We start from the raw sequence: 20,697 nt of genomic DNA on the forward strand, positions 1-20,697 counted from the left end.
CTTCCCTTTTCTTGCACCACTTAATGTTTATGTAGCAGTGTGCTTTGAAGTGAGGCAGCCACCAAACCTCTCCCTCAGCTCGGCAACAGGCTGCTCTCATCCAAGGGCAAGCTCCCAGTGGAGCACCCTACTCCTCCTGTGGAGCAGGAAGCCCTGCCTCCACTGAGGGCCTGCTGTGGGGCCCCCAAGGCCCTTGACCCCTAGAAGAGGTGTCCCTTTCTGCTGCGGTCCACAGTGATGGGAGCAGGCGTGAGCCAAGCGCTGTGGTGACCTCCCTGTGCTCCAGTCTATGGCATCTCCCTCCTGCCAACAGCCCAGCCATGGGTTGCCCTGGCTGTAGCCAGGTCCTTGCCATCACACAGTGATGCTGGCCTCCCCCAACCCCTGGCCATAGCATGCTGTCCCCAGAAGCAGCATGGTGACTATGTCCATAGGATGGTTATCCTTGGGATAACACTGTGATCCTGCCTGTGGTGAGGTCTTCTGGCTGTACCGTGCTGTCCCCAGACACAACACGGTGCCCACGACCGCAGCACAGTGATGCCCAGAGCTGTGCTGTGGTACACACAGCCGGAGCAGAGCGATGCCCAGGGCTGTGCTGTGGTACCCTCGGCCGCAGCAGAGCGATGCCCAGGGCTGTGCTGTGGTACCCTCGGCGGCAGCAGAGCGATGCCCAGGGCTGTGCTGTGGTACCCTTGGCCGCAGCACAGCGATGCCCGGGGCTGTGCTGTGGTACCCTTGGCCGCAGCACAGCAATGCCCGGGGCTGTGCTGTGGTACCCTCGGCCGCAGCACAGTGATGCCCAGGGCTGTGCTGTGGTACCCAGGGCCGCAGCAGAGCGATGCCCGGGGCTGTGTTGTGTTACCCTCGGCCGCAGCACAGTGATGCGCGGGGCTGTGCTGTGGTACCCTCGGCCGCAGCTCGGGTGCGCGCACCTGCCGTTCCCCCCCCCAGCCGGTGGGTGGTTCCTCCCGCTGCCGGCACGCGGCGCTGCGGACGAGCCCACGCGGTAGACGCGCGGGGGGGGGGGGGGAGCCGGGCAGGCGCGCTGCCGGCGCGGGGCGCGCTCGGCTCGGCGCGGAGCGGAGCGGGCGGCGGGGGAAGATGGAAGGAGCCTCCTTCGGAGCGGGCCGGGCGGGGGGAGCCATCGACCCCGTGGATTTCCTGAAGCAGCCGCAGACCATCCTCCGGGTGACGACCTGGGTGAGGCAGAGCGGTCATCCCGGCCGGGAAACGGGGCCGCGGGGCTCGGCACGGGGCGTTGGGCAATGCCCGGAAGATGGGCAGAGCACACTGCAGCGTGCGGTGCCCCTCGCGTTGGGCAGTGCCCGGCTGATGGGATGTGCAGTGCCCGCTGCAACACGCAGCGTGCGGTGCTTGTGCGGCGCCCGTTGCAGTGTGCGGTGCCCGTGCCGTGCGCGGGGCGCAGGTACCGTGCGGTGATGCTGCAGGCGTGCGGAGCTGGTGCAGCCGTGCCGGGTGGTGCCCGGCTGAGGGGCTCCCGGGGGTGTTTGCCCGGAGTTTCCTTGGGCAAGGTGCGGCGGGTGGATGTGTCCCTGATGCTTGAGGAAGGAGCAAGCGGATGAGGTCTAAATCGGCAGGCAGAGGACATTTTCCTTCCATGCTCTGTGCATATGTGTGTGTGTGTGACAGAAGAAATCTGGGAGCCAGCCCTGCCCAGCTGCCCCTGTTCTTCCACAAGAATGTCATCTTTTTTGGCTGTTTCCCATCTGAGTTCCTCCCTTGGAGCAGGAGGTTGGAATATGCTGTGCAGCAGCTCAGGGAAGGCTTTGCTCGCTGATGGTCCGTGAATAAGCAGCACAGGGAGCTGCACGCTGATGCTCGCTGGGGCCGTGGTGCCCGAGGGGAAAGGCAGGCACTGATTCTCCTCCCCAGCCTGGCTTTTACCTGCTAGGATTTGCAAGCATGCGTGAGTCCAGAGATCGGCAATGCTGGGTCCTTCCCAAAAAACCCCAGTGCAAAGGGTCTAACTGGTGCTCCCAGTAGCCGGCTCCTGGCTCCAGTGCTTGGCTGGAGGCTGTGGGTGAGCCAAGCTGGGCCTGGGGGGCTCATCCTCACCCGTGTCACATCCCTGCTGTGCATGGAGGCCCTCAGCCACCACACTGGCTCTGTGCCACCCTCAGCAGTGCCCCATGGAGGCAGGGAGTGAAGGAAAGGTGTGGGAGAAGGTGCTGCCCACCCGGCTCCCTCCTTCACATTGACCCAGCGGGTGTGTTTGGGGGTGCCCGGGTGAGGCCCTGTGCAGCACAGCACGGGAGCATGTGCTTATCTTTAAGCACGTGAGCAATTCCAGCTGCAATCACATGCTTATCGTTAAACCACATACTGAAATCTTTAGCTGCATGGGGGCCAGTGTGCTCTCCAGAGCTTTGAGACAGCCCCCAACCCCTTTACTGGAGAAGAACAGGAGGTCAAGTGTGGATGTGGAGCATCCAGGTTAGGCTGGATGGGGTGTTTTGGGTAGGGTTTGGGTACCTGGCAGCAGTTGTTTCCTAGAAGAATGGCCTCAGTCCAGAAAACCTGGTCTAGATCCACATGGATCCTCCTCGATCCCCCTCGAGTGACAAACTGTTGGCAGTGGTGTTGGTTTGGGGTACAGTTAGATAAATCGTGGGCCTGTTGATGATGAGTTAGGCCTTCCATAAAGAGCTCATCATCCTTGTCGTACAGAAGGGGATCTGCACTGCTGGGAAGCAGGAACAAAATATGGAACATAGAGATAAAAATCCCAGCTTAGAAAACAGCCATGCATACATTTGCTGGGTGATTTACTCAATGGCAGAGTCACTCGATTCATGGTTCTACGTTCACCAGAGAGCTTACAGCTACAGAAACACATCAACTTAACCCCAAGCAAGTGCAGGGCTCACTGGTGTGGACAAGCGTGGGATGAGCGCTGTGCTGGCCCAGACAGAAAGGTTCGCAGTATTTGGGGTTGGCTCCGAAGTCACTGAGCTCAAAGGGAGCGTTTCTGCTGTCTTCAGAGGGGGATCACGCTGTGGAAGCCCTTAGAGCCTCTTTCCCCAGGTCTCCTATTTGCTGGCAGATCTATTGAGGACCCTTCTTCATCACTGCTCCAGCTTGGGGGTTCAGAGCCCTGCTTGGCCTTCGCTTGGCTGCTGCAGTCCAGTTACCTCTGTCTCAAACCAGTTCCCAGTGTGGGCAGGGCCTGCAGCTGGGTGAGAGGTGGGGATGTGGTAAGTGGCAGTGTCTGCTCCTTATCACAGCGTGCTGGTGGCCGAGCCAGCAGCATGGACCAAAGTCCCCCTGGGATGCTGCCTCATTCACAAAGCAAACAGAAACCTTCCCAGGTCCCTGCCTGCTGTCACAGGGGAGATGGGCTCCCCATGCCTGCGTGTGGCAGAAGGGCACAACCCTAAATGGTTGTTCAGAAAGCCCTTGACTGAGGCTTTGAGGATGACTGAGTTTAGGTGTTAGACTGGGTTTTATTCATATGGGTTTCCTTCCTGTGCTCATCTTCTTAAACATGTTCAACCTGTGCAGTTGGATCAGACCTCAGATCCATAACCCTGGCTGTGCAGAGGACATCAATGTTCCTTTGGTGAGAAAAGGAGGGAGCGGAGATGTCCTGGTTCGGGTGGGAGGACACCAGGACATAGGTGGTGGAGAACCACCATGAGGCTTTGGGGCCAGCCTCACCCACCTGATGTGAGCCACTCTGTGCCGATCCAGCCCATTGCCATGGCTGGGGTTTCACAATGCACCACCACCAAAGGGGGGGTCCAGCTCCCTTCTGTGTCTGTGGAAGGCGTTTTGGGGCCCTGGGCTCAGTCTTTACGCTGGCAAACATCTAAGAGACTGGCAGGTGAATGGTGACTTCAGTGTGGAAATCCCCAAATGTAAGTGAATGGCAAGAGGGGATTCCTGATTCAACCGCACTCGGCAACGTCTCCCTGACAGACAGAGTAATTCAGAGTATCTGCAGGGAAAACAGCCCTCCTGGCTTGAGCTGTAAAACCAAAAGCTGGAAAGAACCATGTAACAGTTCCTCATTCATCTCTTCCCCCTCCATCTGATGCTGTTTGTCAGATGAAGATGTGATCACTTGTGGTTTCCTTTGGAGACATTTTTTGCACAACAAAACAAGCCAGCTATTCAGGAAGGATGCCCACAGGATCATGAGTTCCCTTCTCCAGGGCTACCAGAGACAGTTGGGCTTTCAAGTGGCCACGCAGCTTGGCAGGGGCATTGTTCGTTTAACGTCGGGTTAGGTTTGACTTTTAAAAGCAGGTCTGGAAGATATTCCAGCAGAGTAAATGCTTGCAGTAATTCCTGTAGGAGCAACAGCACAAGCGCGATGCCCGGTCCCATCCATGCAGCCACGCTCACCAATCCGCTTCCTCCATGGAGCTCAGCAAGAAACCAGGTCCTGATTTTGTAATCACAGAATCCCAGCCTGGTTTGGGTTGGAAGGGACCTTAAAGCTCCTCCAGCTCCAACCCCTGCCCTGGGCAGGGACCCCTTCCACTGGAGCAGCTTGCTCCAAGCCCCTGTGTCCAACCTGGCCTTGAGCACTGCCAGGGATGGGGCAGCCACAGCTTCTCTGGGCACCCTGTGCCAGCGCCTCAGCACCCTCACAGGGAAGAGCTTCTGCCTAAGAGCTCATCTCAGGCTCCCCTCGGGCAGGTTCAAGCCATTCCCCTTGGCCTGTCCCTACAGGCCCTTGGCCAAAGCCCCTCTCCAGGTTTCCTGTAGCCCACCCTACAATACAAACCCTTAAGTATTTTCTTTAAAGTCTGACCCATCTCCTGCCTTCTTCTCCTGTTTCTTAAAGCTGAATAGATCTGTGCTCCATCCCCTGGATCACTGGAGAGAGCTTTTCCTCTGCAGTGTTTTATCGCACTGGGCCCAATGTTCTGTTTGGGTTTCCCTTGCAGCAGTCTGATGCTTTTAAGAGCAAAACCTTTATTAGGGGCCTGGACTCGAGCAGCCAGATCTGATTACTGGGCAGAGGCCTGGCAGCAGAGAGACAGTCCCTGTAGCCTCTGATGTGCAGCAGGAAACCTTCATGACCAGAGGTTACTTGGGCTCAGGTCCAGCCCAGTCTTGATGTGCTCGGCCCTGCCCTGATACCGCTCTCAGTCCATATTGCAGCAGAGCATTGTCTGTGCTTTGCTCAGTTGTGCCCTTGGTAAGGGATGTGCTGGGGGGTGGTCTGATGTATTAGGAATAGGTGGTGCTTCTTGGAAGAAGGGAGGGTGCTCTTTCCATCCTAGACCAGGTGTTTGTTTCTCCAGCGGGATGGAGAAGGCAGTGTGTGTGCTCACGGCAAAAGGTGTATCTGTTGTTATCCAGAGCAGAAGAGCCAGGCAACAAAGAAGAACATGGCTCCAGGACTGGAACCAGATGATCTTTAAGGTCCCTTCCAACCCAAAGCATTGCCAGTACCCTGCACCCTCAGGACAGAGCACTTCCGAGGAGCTTCACACCCGGGGTGAAGCTGCAGGAGCGCTGGTTTGAGGTGCCGGGGGGCAAGCATTTGGGTTTGCAGGGCTACAACATGCAGCTCTTGTGTAGGGCTGGAGCTGGAGCCTGGGAAGCATTCCTGCTGGAGTAGACATCAATGGGAAATGCAAGGTGGGAGCCTGGTGCTCATCGCTAGATTGGAAACTTTGGGTGCTCTCATCGCATTAGAAGTAATTCAGTCAAGCTCAGCCATGTGGTCATCAATGTACACCCTTTCCCAGCTGATGGGCCGGGTAGACATACCCATAAACCTATTCTAGCCAGCACCATACCCACCTCTTTCTGTGCCAGAAACCACGGCGGGTCTTTGCTTTGTGGTCACATCCGTAATCCTGGTGGGAGATCTGGCAGTGCTCAAAGCAGTTCTTTCGTCTTCACAGCCTCCAATAAATTATGCAGATCTGTGCTGGAAACGTCCCCATGACTGACAACCGTAAAGGGAAACTGGAGAGGGACTCAGGACCTGGTTCCACCAGGATCTGAGCTGGGTGGGTGTTGAAGGAGCCTGGTCCTTTGCCAAGGGTCTAACTCATCCCTGAGCGGAGTATCTGCACAAGGTATCTATGTGACTGAGACAAGGGCTTCACTGGGGTATAAGCCATAAGGAAACAGTGCCAGGCAGGATTTGACCTTCATTGTCTTCCCTTCTCCTTTGGTAGCACATCCTTCACTTGCTGGTGGTGGTTGAAGGAGGGCAGGGTGCTGAGCAGGGTATCTGTCTCCCTGATGCTCTCATTACAATGGTGAAGGATGCTACCAGCACCATTGAGTGTAAGCTCCAGCAGAGGAAACTGGCTGTGGATTATTTTCTTCATGCATTACATTTCCTTGCTGTTGACGTTAATGGTTGCTTGGGTGTGTAATCAAAGCAAGGCTTCACAGTCTCCTACATCCCCACACCTTCTGGTAATGCTTTTTATAGGTCCCAAATCCAAGTGCAGTGCATCAGCAGTGGAAACATCTCACCTTAAAATGGCTGACTGTTCACACACTGGGGCTTTGAGCTCTTTGTTCTCCTTGTGATGGCTCTGCTCAGACCACGAGGTTTCCTGAGGCACATTTTAGGTGCCTGGGCTGCAGGAGGCTAAAAGCAATGGGGATGAACAATGTGCATGTCCTGGGGTGCAGGCGGCTCGAGCCCCAGGAGGGAACACAGCCCTGTAAAGTATAATTACAGCAGCGAGCCAGGCAGCCAGGCCAGCACCTTCTTCCAGACGGCAGGAATCTGGTGCAGAGAAGGCAGATGCAGGTCTCCCAGCGTTATGCACACCTAAAACAGTGTCTCCATCATGGGGCACATGGGCATCCTCAGCACTCTGGGCTCCTGTGAGGGGTCTGGTGGTAGCTGTGGGTCCAGAAGCTGTGGCCACACAAGGAACCTGCCCTCTCAGGCTCCCCTTTCTCTTTTTTTAGGGGGAAAAGGATGAGATTTCACTCAGTCTCCCATTGCAGGGCTGCCTCTGTGCTGCTGACAGCCTGCCCAGCACCTCCAGCACCTCCAGCACAGTCCCTATGGGACATCCATCAGCACAGGACACCTGGCACTGGATCACAGCCGTTGTCAGAGAGGACAAAGGAAGAGAGAGGTCTTGCCTAAAATAGGGTGATGGGGGAAAATGGGAGGTGGGCAGCAAGCAAGGAAAGAGGGTAAAGTACAAGTCTTAATGGAAAAGATGAGAGAAAACTCTCCCCCTTCCCATCCTTCCTTGCAGGTAAATGCAAAGAGGAGCACTACTGGTCTGTGCCACTGGAGCTGCTGGAGCTTTGACACTGGGGAGGGCAGGATGTGACCATCCCACACAGCAGGCTGAGACCCTGAGCTGCAAGTGGGTTGATGTGGAAGCTTTGGCAGGGGAGATGCAGTTTCACAGCGGGGTGCCTGCAGGTTATCCATGTTTGCAGCAGTCCGCCCAGCAAGAGGACTGTTTGTTGCTGGTCGTGTTGGGTTGTTCAGCTGGAAACTGGAGCATCCCGTGAATGCTCAGGCTCCTTTGCAAGGCCTGTGGGATATGGAAGCACCCCATTGGAAGGGTGGGCAGGCTTGGGATGGATGCAGCAGCTCACACAGCAGATGCCCCTGTGCTGTGCATGCCAGCGACCTTGGCACTGGGTCCATGCTGTCCCTGCCATGCCTGGTCATAGGGACTGCAGCTGTGGGGACAAGCAGGAGGAGATGGAGGAGCACCTCTGGAGAGCAGGATCTCTGCATCCTTGCTCACGCATGAAATCACTGGCAGGGGCAAATCTGACCTTGGATTTTCCCTTTCAAGCCTCTGATGTGCTGGTGGTGGGTTTGAGCGAGCGTGGTTTGCAGAGGTGGTTGGCAAAGGGCATTTGTTTTGCATGAACTTTAAATTGCAGCATGGGGTTTACTTCCCCCCCTCCCCACATACACACCTACCCCCATTTCCTCAAAGCAGATTTGTGCCTCTGGACTTCGAAGGCCACCTCCAAATCTGTTCTCATTAAAATGTTTCACCAGCACCGGTTGGGGTTTTTATTGAAGAAAAGCTGTAACGTTTCAATCAGGAGAGAAAAGCCGTGCAAAGACTTGTTTGCACTGAAAAGCATGTTTTGACAGGAAGATTTCAGCCAGCACTGATGTTTTGCATCACATTGATAGATTTGCATCTATCAAATGCACACTTGCAATTCGCTGCTATTTCGGCCTCCTGAGAAGAAGACGCGTGTCCCTTGTTGCCTGCACCCAGTCGAGGGGGTGTCATGGGGGGGGGGTGGCTCAGGTCACCTGGCAGCAAGGAGGATGCTGTGCTTTGCAAAGCCCTCTGGAGCTGGAAGTGCTGAAACATCCTGGTTTACCCCATTTCTGGTAACAGTTGTGCTTGCAGCCATCCCGAGGTGCTCCGTGGGCATCCTCCATCGACAGCCCCATATGCGCAAACCTGCGTGCAGGCAGCCAGGACCCCTGTAATGTCCTTAATTACTAATTTAATCCTTAATCTTTAATTTACCAGAGCCCTCCCTCACCCACTGAAACTGTGAGCACCTGAAAGCACAGAGAAGTAGTCCAGTTAATCCTGGGAGGACTTGGAGAGAGGCTTTGGCCAAGGGCCTGTAGGGACAGGCCAAGGGGAATGGCTTGAACCTGCCCGAGGGGAGACTGAGCTGAGCTCTTAGGCAGAAGCTCTTCCCTGTGAGGGTGCTGAGGCGCTGGCACAGGGTGCCCAGAGGAGCTGTGGCTGCCCCATCCCTGGCAGTGCTCAAGGCCAGGTTGGACACAGGGGCTTGGAGCAAGCTGCTCCAGTGGAAGGGGTCCCTGCTTGGGGCTGGAGGAGCTTTAAGGTCCCTTCCAACCCAAACCATACGATTCTGTGCTTCTATGACTAAGTAAAACACTTAGTGTGCACTCGCAGAAGCTGAGCACAAGTTCTGTGGCCTGCCAGAGAAATAATCCCATGGAATCAGAGGTTCTCAATTATTCATGTTTTCCAGAATCACATTATTTCTTCCAGGGCCTGTTTTATAAATGCCGCTGCTATTTCTGATGGTAAATAACAATTTTGCATTATTTATGAACAGATTTTTACAACTGCTGATATTACAGCTGCTGCCAAAGCCCTGCGAAAATGATTATTACTGTTTGTTGTTGTTCCTCCTTACAATGCAAGCCTCTTGTTGCGAGCGTGATGAGGATGATGTGCCCGTCGCCGTGTGACAGCCGAGTGCTCCCTGAGCGCAGCGCCAGCGAGGAACAGGGTGCAAGGGAAGTGGGTGCCTCAGGTTGCCATCAGGCTCACGGCTGCTGCTCAGAGCTGAGATGAGGTGGGGATGGATGGGAACAGGACCTGGGTCACGGTTAAATTCCAGGAGGAGGAAGGCCTGGTTATCTCCTTGTGCAGCCATGGGGAGGTCCATGGGACACCCGTACTTTCCATCCCTGTTAGTGGTCCAGATGAAGTCAAAGGTTGCACCTGGATTTTGCAGATGCACATTTGGAATCCCACATTTCTAGGAGGGAAGTCTCCCTTGCAGATCCATCTGGTTGTTCTCCAGTTTGGAGGAGACTCAGTGGAGACGGTCTGAGATGTCTTTGTTAATGGGATGCTTGCATTTGGAAGTAGCTTCAGAGAGGAGAAGCTTCAGCTTCATCCCAGCGCTGAAAGGAGTGTGGAGGAGAGAAATCCGACTGAAATTCCTCAGGGCAGGCAGGAGGCAGACATTTGGCATGTGCTTGGGAGTAAGTATCTATCACCACATCACATTAAAGAGCTTTCTGAAGGGTTTGCTCGTAGTGGCTTCTGCTAACACTGTGCTTCGAGGAGTGTGGGGCTGTAGGAGGTGGCCCATGGCCAGGCATCAGCCACGAGGTGCAGGTGACTTTGCAAAGGCCACCAGCTGCAGTCTCTCCTGTGCCTCTTCTGCCTCTGTCGCCTGTCTCGGTCTCGTGCCCCTTCAGAAGATGCAGCAGGGTGTCCAGAGCAGGAGCTGTATCACACCCAAACCCCATGCTCCCAGGTAGCCACGGCAGCATCCTGGGGGAGCCTCTTGTCTCCCTGCCTGCATACGAGGCCTCCAGCTGTGTCCTGCGGGCGTGCAGGGATGCGGGGAGCTGGTGCTGGCAGCGAGGGACGAGATCAGAGGCTCCCAGCTTGCAGGAGGGGGGTCTGCGGCCTGGCTCCCTCCCTGCTCCCAGCACTGGAATCCAGCAGCGGCGCAGCTTTAACAGAGCAGGCTCCGGAGCAAATCGTAATGCAGCGGCTCCCGCAGCGTCCGCTTGGTGCTGGGAGATAAGGGAATTACTTCAGCGTGCAGCAGCAGGATTGGTATTCATTTAGGCAGCCAGCCGGCTCCTTCCTGCCTGCGGGGATGTGGAACACCCCCAGCTCCCAGCAATGGGACCACCAGCAACCCCCCCTGTCCCTCTCAGGGCCAAAACCAGGTCACTGGATAATGGCTGCAGACGCTGCATCCTTCAGCCCCTGCTGAGCCAGGTGAGAAATCACAGAATCATGGTGGGAAAAGACCTTTAAGGTCATCAAGTCCAACCATTATTGCCCTGCCACTCATGGGGCAGCCCGTCCCCTGCCCCACTGCACTGAGTGTGCTGCTCCCATCTCCCCACACTGCCGTGTCCTGGTCCCTTCTCTGCCAGGCATCCCTGCGCCAGGGCTGGGTAGCAGCTCAGTTGTCCTCTGTAACTTCATTCCTCCCTGCTCTGCAGTGACACAAGGGGGTTTATCGAGCACAACCTGACAGTGGAAAGCAGAGCCTTGGCCCATCTATTTTTTCCCTCCCCAGCCTCTCTGGGAACAACATCTCTTAAAATACTCTGCAAATGAAGCCACTGAAAGGCAGCCAGGCTCGCAGGGAAGGAAGACCTTGGTACCATCCACCAGCTCATTCATCAGGGCCACCAACCAGATGAGAGTCAGGATCTGTCTAACAAGTGCCACGTTGCCATGGAGTCAAAGACAAGATTGAATCCAATTACGTTGCTGTTGGGAAACAGAGTTCAATGTAAGCGGCAGCGAGTTGTGTTTTCTCCTTCCTCCTGCAGATCTTCTCCATCGTGGTGTTTGGCTCCATCGTGAACGAGTGCTACGTGAACAAGGACAGCCAGACCCCCGTGCTGCACTGCATCTTCAACGAGAATGAGAGTGCCTGCAGCTACGGCATCGCCGTTGGCATCATCGCCTTCTTTGGCTGCATCTTCTTCTTTGTGGTGGACCTCTACTTCCAGCAGATCAGCAGCGTGAAGGACCGCAAACGGGCCGTCCTGCTGGACCTCGGCTTTTCAGGTACCTCTGCCTTTGCTGGCTCGTCAAGGATGATGCTGGCTCCATGGGCAGTGTGGGCTTGTTGCTGTGCCCTGCAGCTCCACACCTGAGTCCTCCCTCCCATGGCACGGCACCATTCCTGCGCCTCTGATAGGGAGAAGAGGGGTGGCAGGTGGGTTGTCCCATCCAGCCATGAGCTCCGAGGCAGCAGGGGGGAAGCCAGTGTGGGGTGGCTTGGGGACAGTGGGTGTCCCACTCCTCCGTGTCATGTCTCCAGTTGGAGGTGTTCACTGAGCTGCTTTCGGTGAGGCCAGCCACAGAAGTGAGGCTTGGTGGTCACACCTCAGAGACCAGACAGGGCGTTTTCCCCTGCCACATCCCTGTTTCTGGCTCAGGTAGATGTCGTTTCCTCGGTTACACCTGGGTCTGTGTTCACTTTGTGCGTGTGTTTTGGAACAAAGCAGAAACGCTCCATACCACTGCAATCCCTCATTGCCTCCAGGACCAGGGGGTGCAGGGGGGTCTGGGGGTCCCAAAAGCTGGCACAGATCCTCTGTGCTGTCCTGAGCCCCTTGGCCAGGGGCTCATCCATGCAGGATGCCTTGAGCTGGGAGAGCCATCCTCCTCTCTGCTGCTGGGGGAATCACCTGCCTGAGCTTGCGCTGATGTCCTCTGGTTCCAGGCTCTGCTGTTAGCGAAGCCAGAAGGTGATTTATCCGACACAAGCACTGCTGATGGCTCTCTGGCCCCAAATGAAAACATCCGTCATCGCCTCCCTGTGCTCGCCTCTTGTTAAGGATGTTCTCTTCTCACTGGAAAGCTCATTTCCACGGTGCCGGAGTGCCGGCATCCAGCTCTTGTTAGAGGATATTTACAGCCCCTTCCATGGGGCTCAGTGCCTGCAACCCTTTGATTCAGATGGAAGAGTAACATCACATCCATCTTGTGGCTGATGCTGTGTGTCATGGTGCAAGGATCCTGCCTTCCCCTTCCAAACAGCCCTTCTCTCCCAGCCAGGCATGCGGGAACCAGCACCGTGCTCCACCTCTGCCTTCTTTCTCTTTGGTGCTTGCCATGGGTGCGCATCTGCAGGCTCAGCAGGGAGCTGGGGAGGATGAGTTCTGCCCTGCTGATGTGCTGTGCAGGGGTTGTGCTCTGCCCTGGGGCCAGGCTGCAGCACTGCACCAGTGCTGGGGGTGCAGAGAGCCCTGTAACTCACACTGGATGTGGATGCGCTCATGCATCTTATATTGCACTTAGGAACAACTGGCAAGATCAAGGGGAATAAAGGAAGCTTCTTTCCTCTCCCTGCAGTCAGACTGTGCTTTGCAGCCGCCTGCCCCACAGGACTGGCAGTGTGGCTGCTCATCCTGATGTGCTGATGATCCTTGGGAAGGTGCTGGGCTGCTCAGCATCCCGGTGCCTGAACACCCAGCATCTTTGTGCCTTTGTGCCAGGGATGCTCGGGAAAGCTGGAGAGCCTTAAAACAGCATCACTGAAAGCTCCAGGTTGTGCTGCTCCTCTTCCCAGCACTGGAAAACATCACTGCTCCTTACACTTGTGTGCCTGTGCCTTGCTTCTTGTCTCCTGAGCTCCTTGGCATCAGGCAGTGCTGGAGGCTGTGATTGAATTAGGGGAGCTGCAGCCCTGTCTTGCTCAGCCAGATCGGCTTCCAGTAAGGAGTCATCAGCAGGGAGGTTTTGTTCGGTCCCACAGAGCCCAGGGAGGCGGAGGACAGGAGCAGTCAGCGGAGGGCAGCAGGGATGAGCAGAGCGCTGGCACATGAAGCCCGTGTGTCCCTCAGCTCCATGGGCAGCTCCACCACATCCCTGCCCCAGGCGATGACACGCAACGAGCTGTGCTGCTGGGATGCACGGACATCCCAGGTCACTTTGATCCCTGGGAGCAGGGGTTAATCCCAGCCTGCCCCTGTTCCTGGGTGGTTGTGACTTGCCTTTTTGAAGCAATCTGGCTGTGGCCCTGGACCAAAGCACGGCCTACCACAGAATGGCTCTAAAACCATCTCCTGCTGGTGCTGCTCTGAGGAGTGCAGGCTTCCTCCTGGGTGAGGTTTGCAGTATCCAGTGCAAAGCCTTTAAGGAACAGGGAATAGAGGGAATGGTGAGTTGACACACTGGGGTGCTGGAACTGGAACTGAGCTGGTAGCACCTCGGCATCAGTGAGCAGGCTGAGATCCCACAGACTGAGAGGACCCCATGTCCAGAGAGCCTGTGCTGTGCCTGCAGGGATCAGGGTGGGATGCAGGCAAGCTGAGCCTAAGGCAGTTAACACACTGGGTGACCGCACAAGGTTCCTTCCATCCCTGTTTTGCCAGCAATTCCAAACCAGCCTCTTCTAAAGCAGCTCCTTTGGGAGCACCCAGGATCACTGCTGCTGTTTGATGTCAAGGTGTTTGTGCATCAGCACACGGGGTCCTGGCAGCAGGGGAGGCGCGGGGCAGGGACAGCACTGAGCAGCTCTGTTCTCTTCCAGGTTTCTTGTCCTTCCTGTGGTTTGTAGCCTTCTGCTTCCTTGCAAACCAGTGGCAACGGACGACGATGAGCATAGGGGTTTCGCAAGGAGCAGACGCTGCCCGGGCAGCCATCACCTTCTCCTTCTTCTCCATCATTGTCTGGGTGAGTTCAGCTTCAGAGGAGGGGAGAAACTAAACCTGCTCTGGGCTCAAGGGCTTGGAGGGGGAATCTGGGGCTTGGTTTGGAGAAATGAGTCCTGGTGGGCAGCGCGGGGCTCTTCTGGGGAACTGTGGTCCTGCAGATAGAGACGGAACTTGCGGTTTGGTACCCGGGAAGATCAGCTCCTTGCCCTCTCGCTGGGGAATTCCGCGCTTCCCCTTCTCCTGCAGCGGATAAGTTGTGTTCCCATTGAAAACGTGTCAGCAGCCGCGAGCTGCCCTCGTTTCGGGGCCCTGGGAGCCACTTGGTTGGAACTGAATGAGTCCCCAGGAGCCGATCACTGCAGTGAGCCGCTCTCATGGGATGGGAGGGGGATGTGGGGAGCTCTCGGCCCATCAGCTCCACCCCCCCGGGGGAAGCCAGGCTGGTTCCTGCTGCCAGGACTCGCAGAACCCCCCTTGGCTCCCACTTTTTGGCTCTGTGCACCCCCTGTGGCAGAGGGACGTCTGCCATGGGTGCAAAACCCTGCAGGGCCCCTTGTCTTGTGATACTGGCGGTACCTGCACGGCTTGTGGGGCTGCATGTGGAGAAGCAGGGATGGCCTCCATCCCTCTCCTGCAGCTTTTCATGGGCAGAGAGCACCCAGGATGTGCAGCAGTCCCACACTGCCTTAAAGGAATTGGGGCAAAAGCCAGTCTGAGGCTTTCCAGCTGCCGGCCTGGCTCCAGTTACTCACCAGTTTAACTGCTCCCCACTGTTATTATCCAACTAAATCCCTTTTAATCCCAGCTCCCCCACAGCTCTTCTCTCACACTGCACTGCAGCCCCCAGGGACTGGGGAGGATGCTCTCCCCCATCCCATCAGCATCTGCTCCCAGCCCAGGGAGGCCACTGGGGATGCTGGTCCCCTGCTGCCAGCATGGAGGATGTCTGGCATGTGTGGACCCAGCAGCAGCCCCTCCATTGGCACCATGAATAAAGCCAGGAGCAATTGGGATCAATAGGTAGCACCAACCAGTGCCTGCCCCCCCCGGCACCAGCCCCAGCAGGGCAGTGGGCTCTGGGCAGTGGTTGGGAGCTGCTCTCAGTGTCTGAGTGGTTTTTCTCCACCCCCTGAGCCCATCATTTATAAACTGATTGAATTGTTAATGGAACCTCCGGAAGTGGGATGAGCGTGGGGTGCTCACAGCTCTGCCGCCGCTTCTCCCACCCTTTGTGACCTCAATTCCAGCAACCTGGAAGAGGATGAAGGAGTCTCGGCAGAACTGACCTATTTTGCTTTCCCTCCCCGCAGCAGATGGGGTTATTGGTACCAAATCAGCACAGGCAGGGACTGGAGCACAGGCTGCAACCCCACACAGGCCTTTGGAGGTCAACCTGTCACATAGAAATAGCTTCTTTAGCATTAAGGGTTGTGGTTTGGGCTTGGTTTAGCTCTTGGCTATAATGGAGCAGGGCCAGCAGTGAACTGGGATGCTCGGATATGCTCGGAGCTTTGCAGGGAGCTGGGGGATCATAGAATCATGGAATAGGTTGGGCTGGAAGGGACCTTCTGAAGGTCATCGAATCCAACCCCCTGCAACAAGCAGGGACATCTTCACCTAGCTCAGGTTGCCCAGAACCACATCCAGCCTTAAGTGTCTCCAGGGATGGCGCATCCACCACCTCTCTGGGCAACCTGGGCCAGTGTTTTACCACCCTCACTGAAGAATTACCACCCTCAGAACTTTCCCCTCTCATCCAGCCTGAATCTCCCTCTTTTAGTTTAAAACCATCACCCCTCATCCCATCACAACAGGCCCTGCTGAAAAGTCTTTCCCCATCTTTCTTATAGGCCCCTTTTAAGAACCGAAAGGCTGCAATAAGGTCTCCCCAGAATGCATGGTCCCGTGGGATGCAGCATCCTTGGGAGGGGATGCAGGATCCTGGAGGATACAGAGTCCGGGAGGATGCAGGATCCTTGAGGATGAAGGGTCTGGGAGGATGCAGGATCCTGGGGGATGCAGGGTCCAGGGGGATGCAGGATCCTGGGGGATGCAGGGTCCAGGGGGATACAGGATCCTGGGGGATGCAGGATCCTGGTGGATGCAGGGACCAGGGGGATGCAGGATCCTGGAGGATGCAGGGTCCAGGGGGATACAGGATCCTGGGGGATGCAGGATCCTGGAGGATGCAGGATCCTGGAGGATGCAGGGTCCAGGGGGATACAGGATCCTGGGGGATGCAGGATCCTGGTGGATGCAGGGACCAGGGGGATGCAGGATCCTGGAGGATGCAGGATTTGGGGGCAATGCAGGATCCTGGGAGGGAATGTGGGGCCCTGTGGGATGCAGGATCCTGGTGGACGTGGGCTCCATCCCCCCTAACCCTGGCCCCTCGCTGCAGGTGGCGCTGGCGGTGAAGGCGCTGCAGCGGTACCGCCTGGGGACGGACATGTCGCTCTTTGCCACGGATCAGTTCGGCGCCGAGCCCGGCGCTCCCTACCCCGGCTACCCCAGCGGCAGCGGCGTGGAGAGCACAGACACCTACCAGAGCCCCCCCTTCACCGAGACCTTAGACACCAACCCGAAAGGTTACCAAGTGCCAGCGTACTGAGGGGCGAGTCCTGCGGTGCCGTACCCTGAGCCGGTCGATTGCAAATGTATTCAGTCCCATTTCCTTCATGTGGCAAGTCAGTGCTGGGTTCCTTACTATTAGCTAGTCGTGCAGTGGATTCTGTACAGTGGTATTGGTTCTTGTCTTACCTGTCCAAGGGTTTTATAAAAGCAGTGTTCCCTCTAAGTCAGAAGGAAGGAAGGTTGCTACCGCATCACCTCCACGTGGCGAAGGATGAGGAAATCTCTGCCTGAGGCTTGGCACCGGGCTGTGCCTGGGACACCTTCTCCTGTCCACCACAGTAGCTGAGGAGCTGTTACTGATCTCGTTCTTCCAGAGCTAACACAGAATCTCGTGGTGGCGAAGGGGGGGTCAGCTCCGAGCTGCTCCCACCGCAGAGCTCTCCTGTACACGTTCCACGGCGAGTGCCAAACCCGGAGAGAGATGAGTGGTGTCTGTGTCCCTTCCATTTGTATATAGCTGCTGTACAAAATCATCTCCACGCAAGCGGCTCACCCTTAGCTTAGGATGCCAGTGGCACGTGGCAGGCGGGGGCTATGGGGAACAGCGCTTCGAAAGGGCTCTGGTTGAGGATGTCCAAAGCGACTGTTGGAAGCTGGAAACCAGCCCAGCAATAGGTGGCTGCTTGTTAGGAATAGGCTTTTAGCAGCAGCAAACAGCTGTGTGCGGCAGTTCCACCTCTTCCCCGAGGGACTGGGACAGTCTGTAGCTGTACTAATGGCTTCTGGTTGGCAACGCAGAGCACTTAACCGTGCTCAGACCCAGAGCTGCCAGCACAAAGGCCTCAGCAGCTCAAAGCCCAATGCAATCAGGAGCAGTCTTGAACTTGTGTTTTCAGACTGGGAGCAGGCACTGTTTGTCGTCAGCTGCAGCAGAACCTCAGGTGGGAACGTTCCTTGTGCCCTTGTCTCCAGAAGTGAGGAACTCAGGAGAACTGGAAAGGCTTTAGAGGCTGTTGAAGTCCATTGTGAGGGGACCCCGGGTTTGAAAGCAGTGGGAGAAGAGAGGGAGTGAAAAGGTCCCAGGAAAGAGGCTCAGGTTTGGATTCAGCTGCGAAATTCCTGCCGTGGCGAAAGTGTGTAAACCCCAATGGGTCCCTGTCCGCTCCCTGCCCGACCACAGGCTGTTTGTCACTAAGGACTGAGCAGAGGAGCTGAGACTTGAACCCCAGCCCCATGCTTAGAGGAGGGCAGGAGTCGTGTGCTGCTTCCCGACCTGGCGACCGCCGGCCCCGGCTCTGCCTGCAGCAGGTTTTTGGTCATCATCAGCACAGCTCCTTTCTGCTGCATCCATTAACAACAGCGACTCCATCACACGGGGTCATTTCCAGTGACCAAGTGCGTTCCTTGAGCACTGTTCAGGCCGGGCTAAATGTGCATTTCCAGCCAGGCTGGTGCTGAGCTCTTCCCTGGTGGCACCGGAGCCGCACCGGGGTTTTCCAGGCAGCGTTTCCCAACCTGGATCCTCCTCCCATGCTGCTGTGTGGTGGCACCAGGACCTTGCGTCCTGCAGCGGTCCCCACCGTGGGCTTTCCCCGCAGGGACAGCAGAGGAGGTGCCTTCCCCTATGGAGCAGCTTTGCACCCCTTTGGAGGCCCAAAGGCCATTGGGGTGCATTGGGCAGAGGCAGGAGTGTGAGCAGGGGATGCTGCTCTGCTTTATCAGAGGTGTCCCTTGCTTGGCTCATGTAAGGGGCAAGGAAGAGGTGATCGGTGCCAGATCCTTGCATGAAGCAGACCAGGGACACCCAAACCCCAATATTCTATAACCCTAAATATATTGGACCCTAAATAGAACCCTAAATAAGGGTCCATCTAAACCAGACCCTTTGGATGTTTCTAGAGTCAGATTTGCTGGGAGCTAAAGAGAGGCAAAGGGGTTTAATACAGGGTACGGTAGAACCGTAGCAATATTTTCCTTAGAGGGAACACTGACGTTTTAGCAGCACAACCAGTAACTTGTGTTAATATTTTAGCAACAATAGAATCAATTTAAGTGTTTAAATTGATTGTACGTGAGGTAATGTCTGTTCGGTACATTGTAGTTTTCTAACTATATACCTGTTCCAGAGTTTCCTTGTAACCGTAACCCACTAAAGCTCTGTCTGAGGGCAGGATGCGTCCTGCCCCCTGGTGTACCCATGCTCAATATTAACAAGCTCTGAATGTACGCACCGAGGCCTGCGTTGCCTTTCTTTCCCCCCCCTGCCCCGCTCCCATCCTCTGCCGGTGGGGACCAGAACCCCCCCCCGCACCCCATGAATGCTCTTGTGCCATCACTGACCTTGGGAGCAGCAGCGGGGACGTGGGGCGAGTCCAGCAGGATGAGGTGTCTGCGGTCAGCAGCAATCACAGCTCCCCAAAGGCAGCGTTCAACCACCTGTAAATGGCAGTGAGGACCTGGATGTGTTTTGGTGGCAGGAGAAGAGGATGAGGAGCAGGAGGAAGGGGTTGGAGTATCCAAGCGCAGCAGGAAGGCAGGGTTGCTCCTTGATTAAATGGGAGCTGGGACTAACGTGTCCAACCACATCACCAGGCACCTTGAGGAAGCCTCACCCTCCAAAACATCAGTCCCCATTGATGGAAGGGACAGCATCCCAGCAAGGCGTATAGGAAGGATCAGGCTGCTCTGCAGGCAGCAGGTACAGGCAGGCAGCCCACAGCTGAGTGTTTTCCACCATCAGCCCACTGAGGCAGGACGGGACAAGCCATCATCACTGTGGTACGACAGCACACCCCTCGCATGGAATCCTCCTGCCCGGCTCTCCACGAGCTCCCACAGCATCCACGCCTGCCATGCCGGCTGTTGCTGTCACCCATTGGCGTGTTGTGACCTGTCAGGCAGACCAGTGTGCACAGGTACAGCCTATGAGCAGTACAGTTAGAGCTGAGCCCATCGCTGTGATAACTGCGGTGCGTTATCTGAGGTGCAAGTATGTGTGACATCAATCTCTGCACTTCCCTTTCTTTCCCCCCTGCACACTGGCATTGGTACAGCAGCACTGCCTGCCCTGTCCCCATCCACACCATGGCCTGAAAGGGGTACCAGGGCTGTGCTGTCCTATGGCCCCTTGGCTCTCCTGGAGCTCTCCAGCTTGCCAAGGGCAAGGCTGTGCTGCTCTCAGCTGCCTGGTGCTGAGCTTGGGTGTCAGGAGCAGAGTTCAAACCAGCCTGGACCTTCCCTGGAGATGGGTCTTCCAATGGCCTCATGCTGGGAGTGTGACAAGGCAATTCCCAGTTAACCCCAGCACGGGCTTTGTGCATTTATTTGAAGCATGTTAAGAGCTTTAAAAGTATTGGATTTTTCCCAACGTTTTAAGCTATTCCTACCCAGCTGGAAGCTTTGCTTGCCTGAGAACTTAGTACCTGCATCAGATGGCTCTGTATCATGCAGCTTGAGCAGACCCTCCTTGCTGTCCTGCCTACGGGCCATCGGGCTTCCAGCACCTGCACCCGTTGCAGGATGAGTTCCCCATCAGCTCAGTGATGATTCCAGCATTTCCTTCCTATTTCTGTCGACCAGCAATTCCTTACGGGAGGATTCACAGCCTCCTCCCTCTGCAGCCACCCTACGAGGTCACTTAAACAACGCTAAGCCAAGCGCCGTCATGGTCCAGTCCTTAGGAAATCACATCACGACTGTGGTGGGCTCCGTCTTTCCCTCAGGGAAAGCTCCTGTAGGTATTTGTAGGCTTCCTTCCAGCCTTTGCCTTCCCAAAGTGTGTTGGGAGAGCAGCCGGGGCTGCTCCTGCTCCTTCCTTGTGCTCCTCTAGACAGCATCTGAACCTGTGTGTGTGACAGAACACCCCCTTCCCACCCTTAGTGAGGCTCAGGCTCAGCCCTCGCTGCATCAGCCTGAACCCCACGTTCAGCTGCTGGTCCTTAGCTGCAAGAGCCATTTACACCTCTCCTTCCTCAAGAGTTTTCCTATGAGACCGATGCCAGACGGGGTTTAGCCGATGTCGGGTTGGGGTTCCAGATACCTCTGTGTGAGCAGACCGCTTCCAGGAGGTGCAGTTGTCACTATGTGCGGTGTAGTATCAAGTGTATGGAACCAAGTTACAAATGTTTACAACTTTTGTATATATTATATATATATATAAAGCTATCTTTTGGGGGAACAAGCTGTGATGATGGATTTCCAGTGTCCGTGTACCCACTGCAACTTATTTTCAATAAAGACTTTAAAACCCAAATCGAAGC

The 20,697-nt window shown here is 56.0% G+C and overlaps 1 protein-coding gene and 1 long non-coding RNA gene across 2 annotated transcripts; both read left to right on the forward strand.

Moving 5' to 3' along the window:
- The first annotated feature begins 1,048 nt into the window (after nucleotides 1–1,048).
- On the forward strand, nucleotides 1,049–18,672 carry SYNGR3 (synaptogyrin 3). The gene is made up of 4 exons (XM_065684882.1): nucleotides 1,049–1,203; nucleotides 11,027–11,267; nucleotides 13,741–13,883; nucleotides 16,266–18,672. The coding sequence occupies exons 1-4, from the start codon at nucleotides 1,105–1,107 to the stop codon at nucleotides 16,473–16,475; spliced, it is 693 nt and encodes a 230-aa protein (XP_065540954.1). The 5' UTR covers nucleotides 1,049–1,104; the 3' UTR covers nucleotides 16,476–18,672.
- On the forward strand, nucleotides 5,540–7,583 carry LOC136017892 (uncharacterized). The gene is made up of 2 exons (XR_010614141.1): nucleotides 5,540–7,094; nucleotides 7,221–7,583. It is a non-coding gene; the product is annotated as an uncharacterized LOC136017892 (long non-coding RNA).
- Nucleotides 18,673–20,697: the final 2,025 nt, after the last annotated feature.

Source organism: Lathamus discolor, chromosome 6 (genome assembly GCF_037157495.1).
Source record: "Lathamus discolor isolate bLatDis1 chromosome 6, bLatDis1.hap1, whole genome shotgun sequence".
Lineage (NCBI taxonomy): Eukaryota > Metazoa > Chordata > Aves > Psittaciformes > Psittacidae > Lathamus > Lathamus discolor.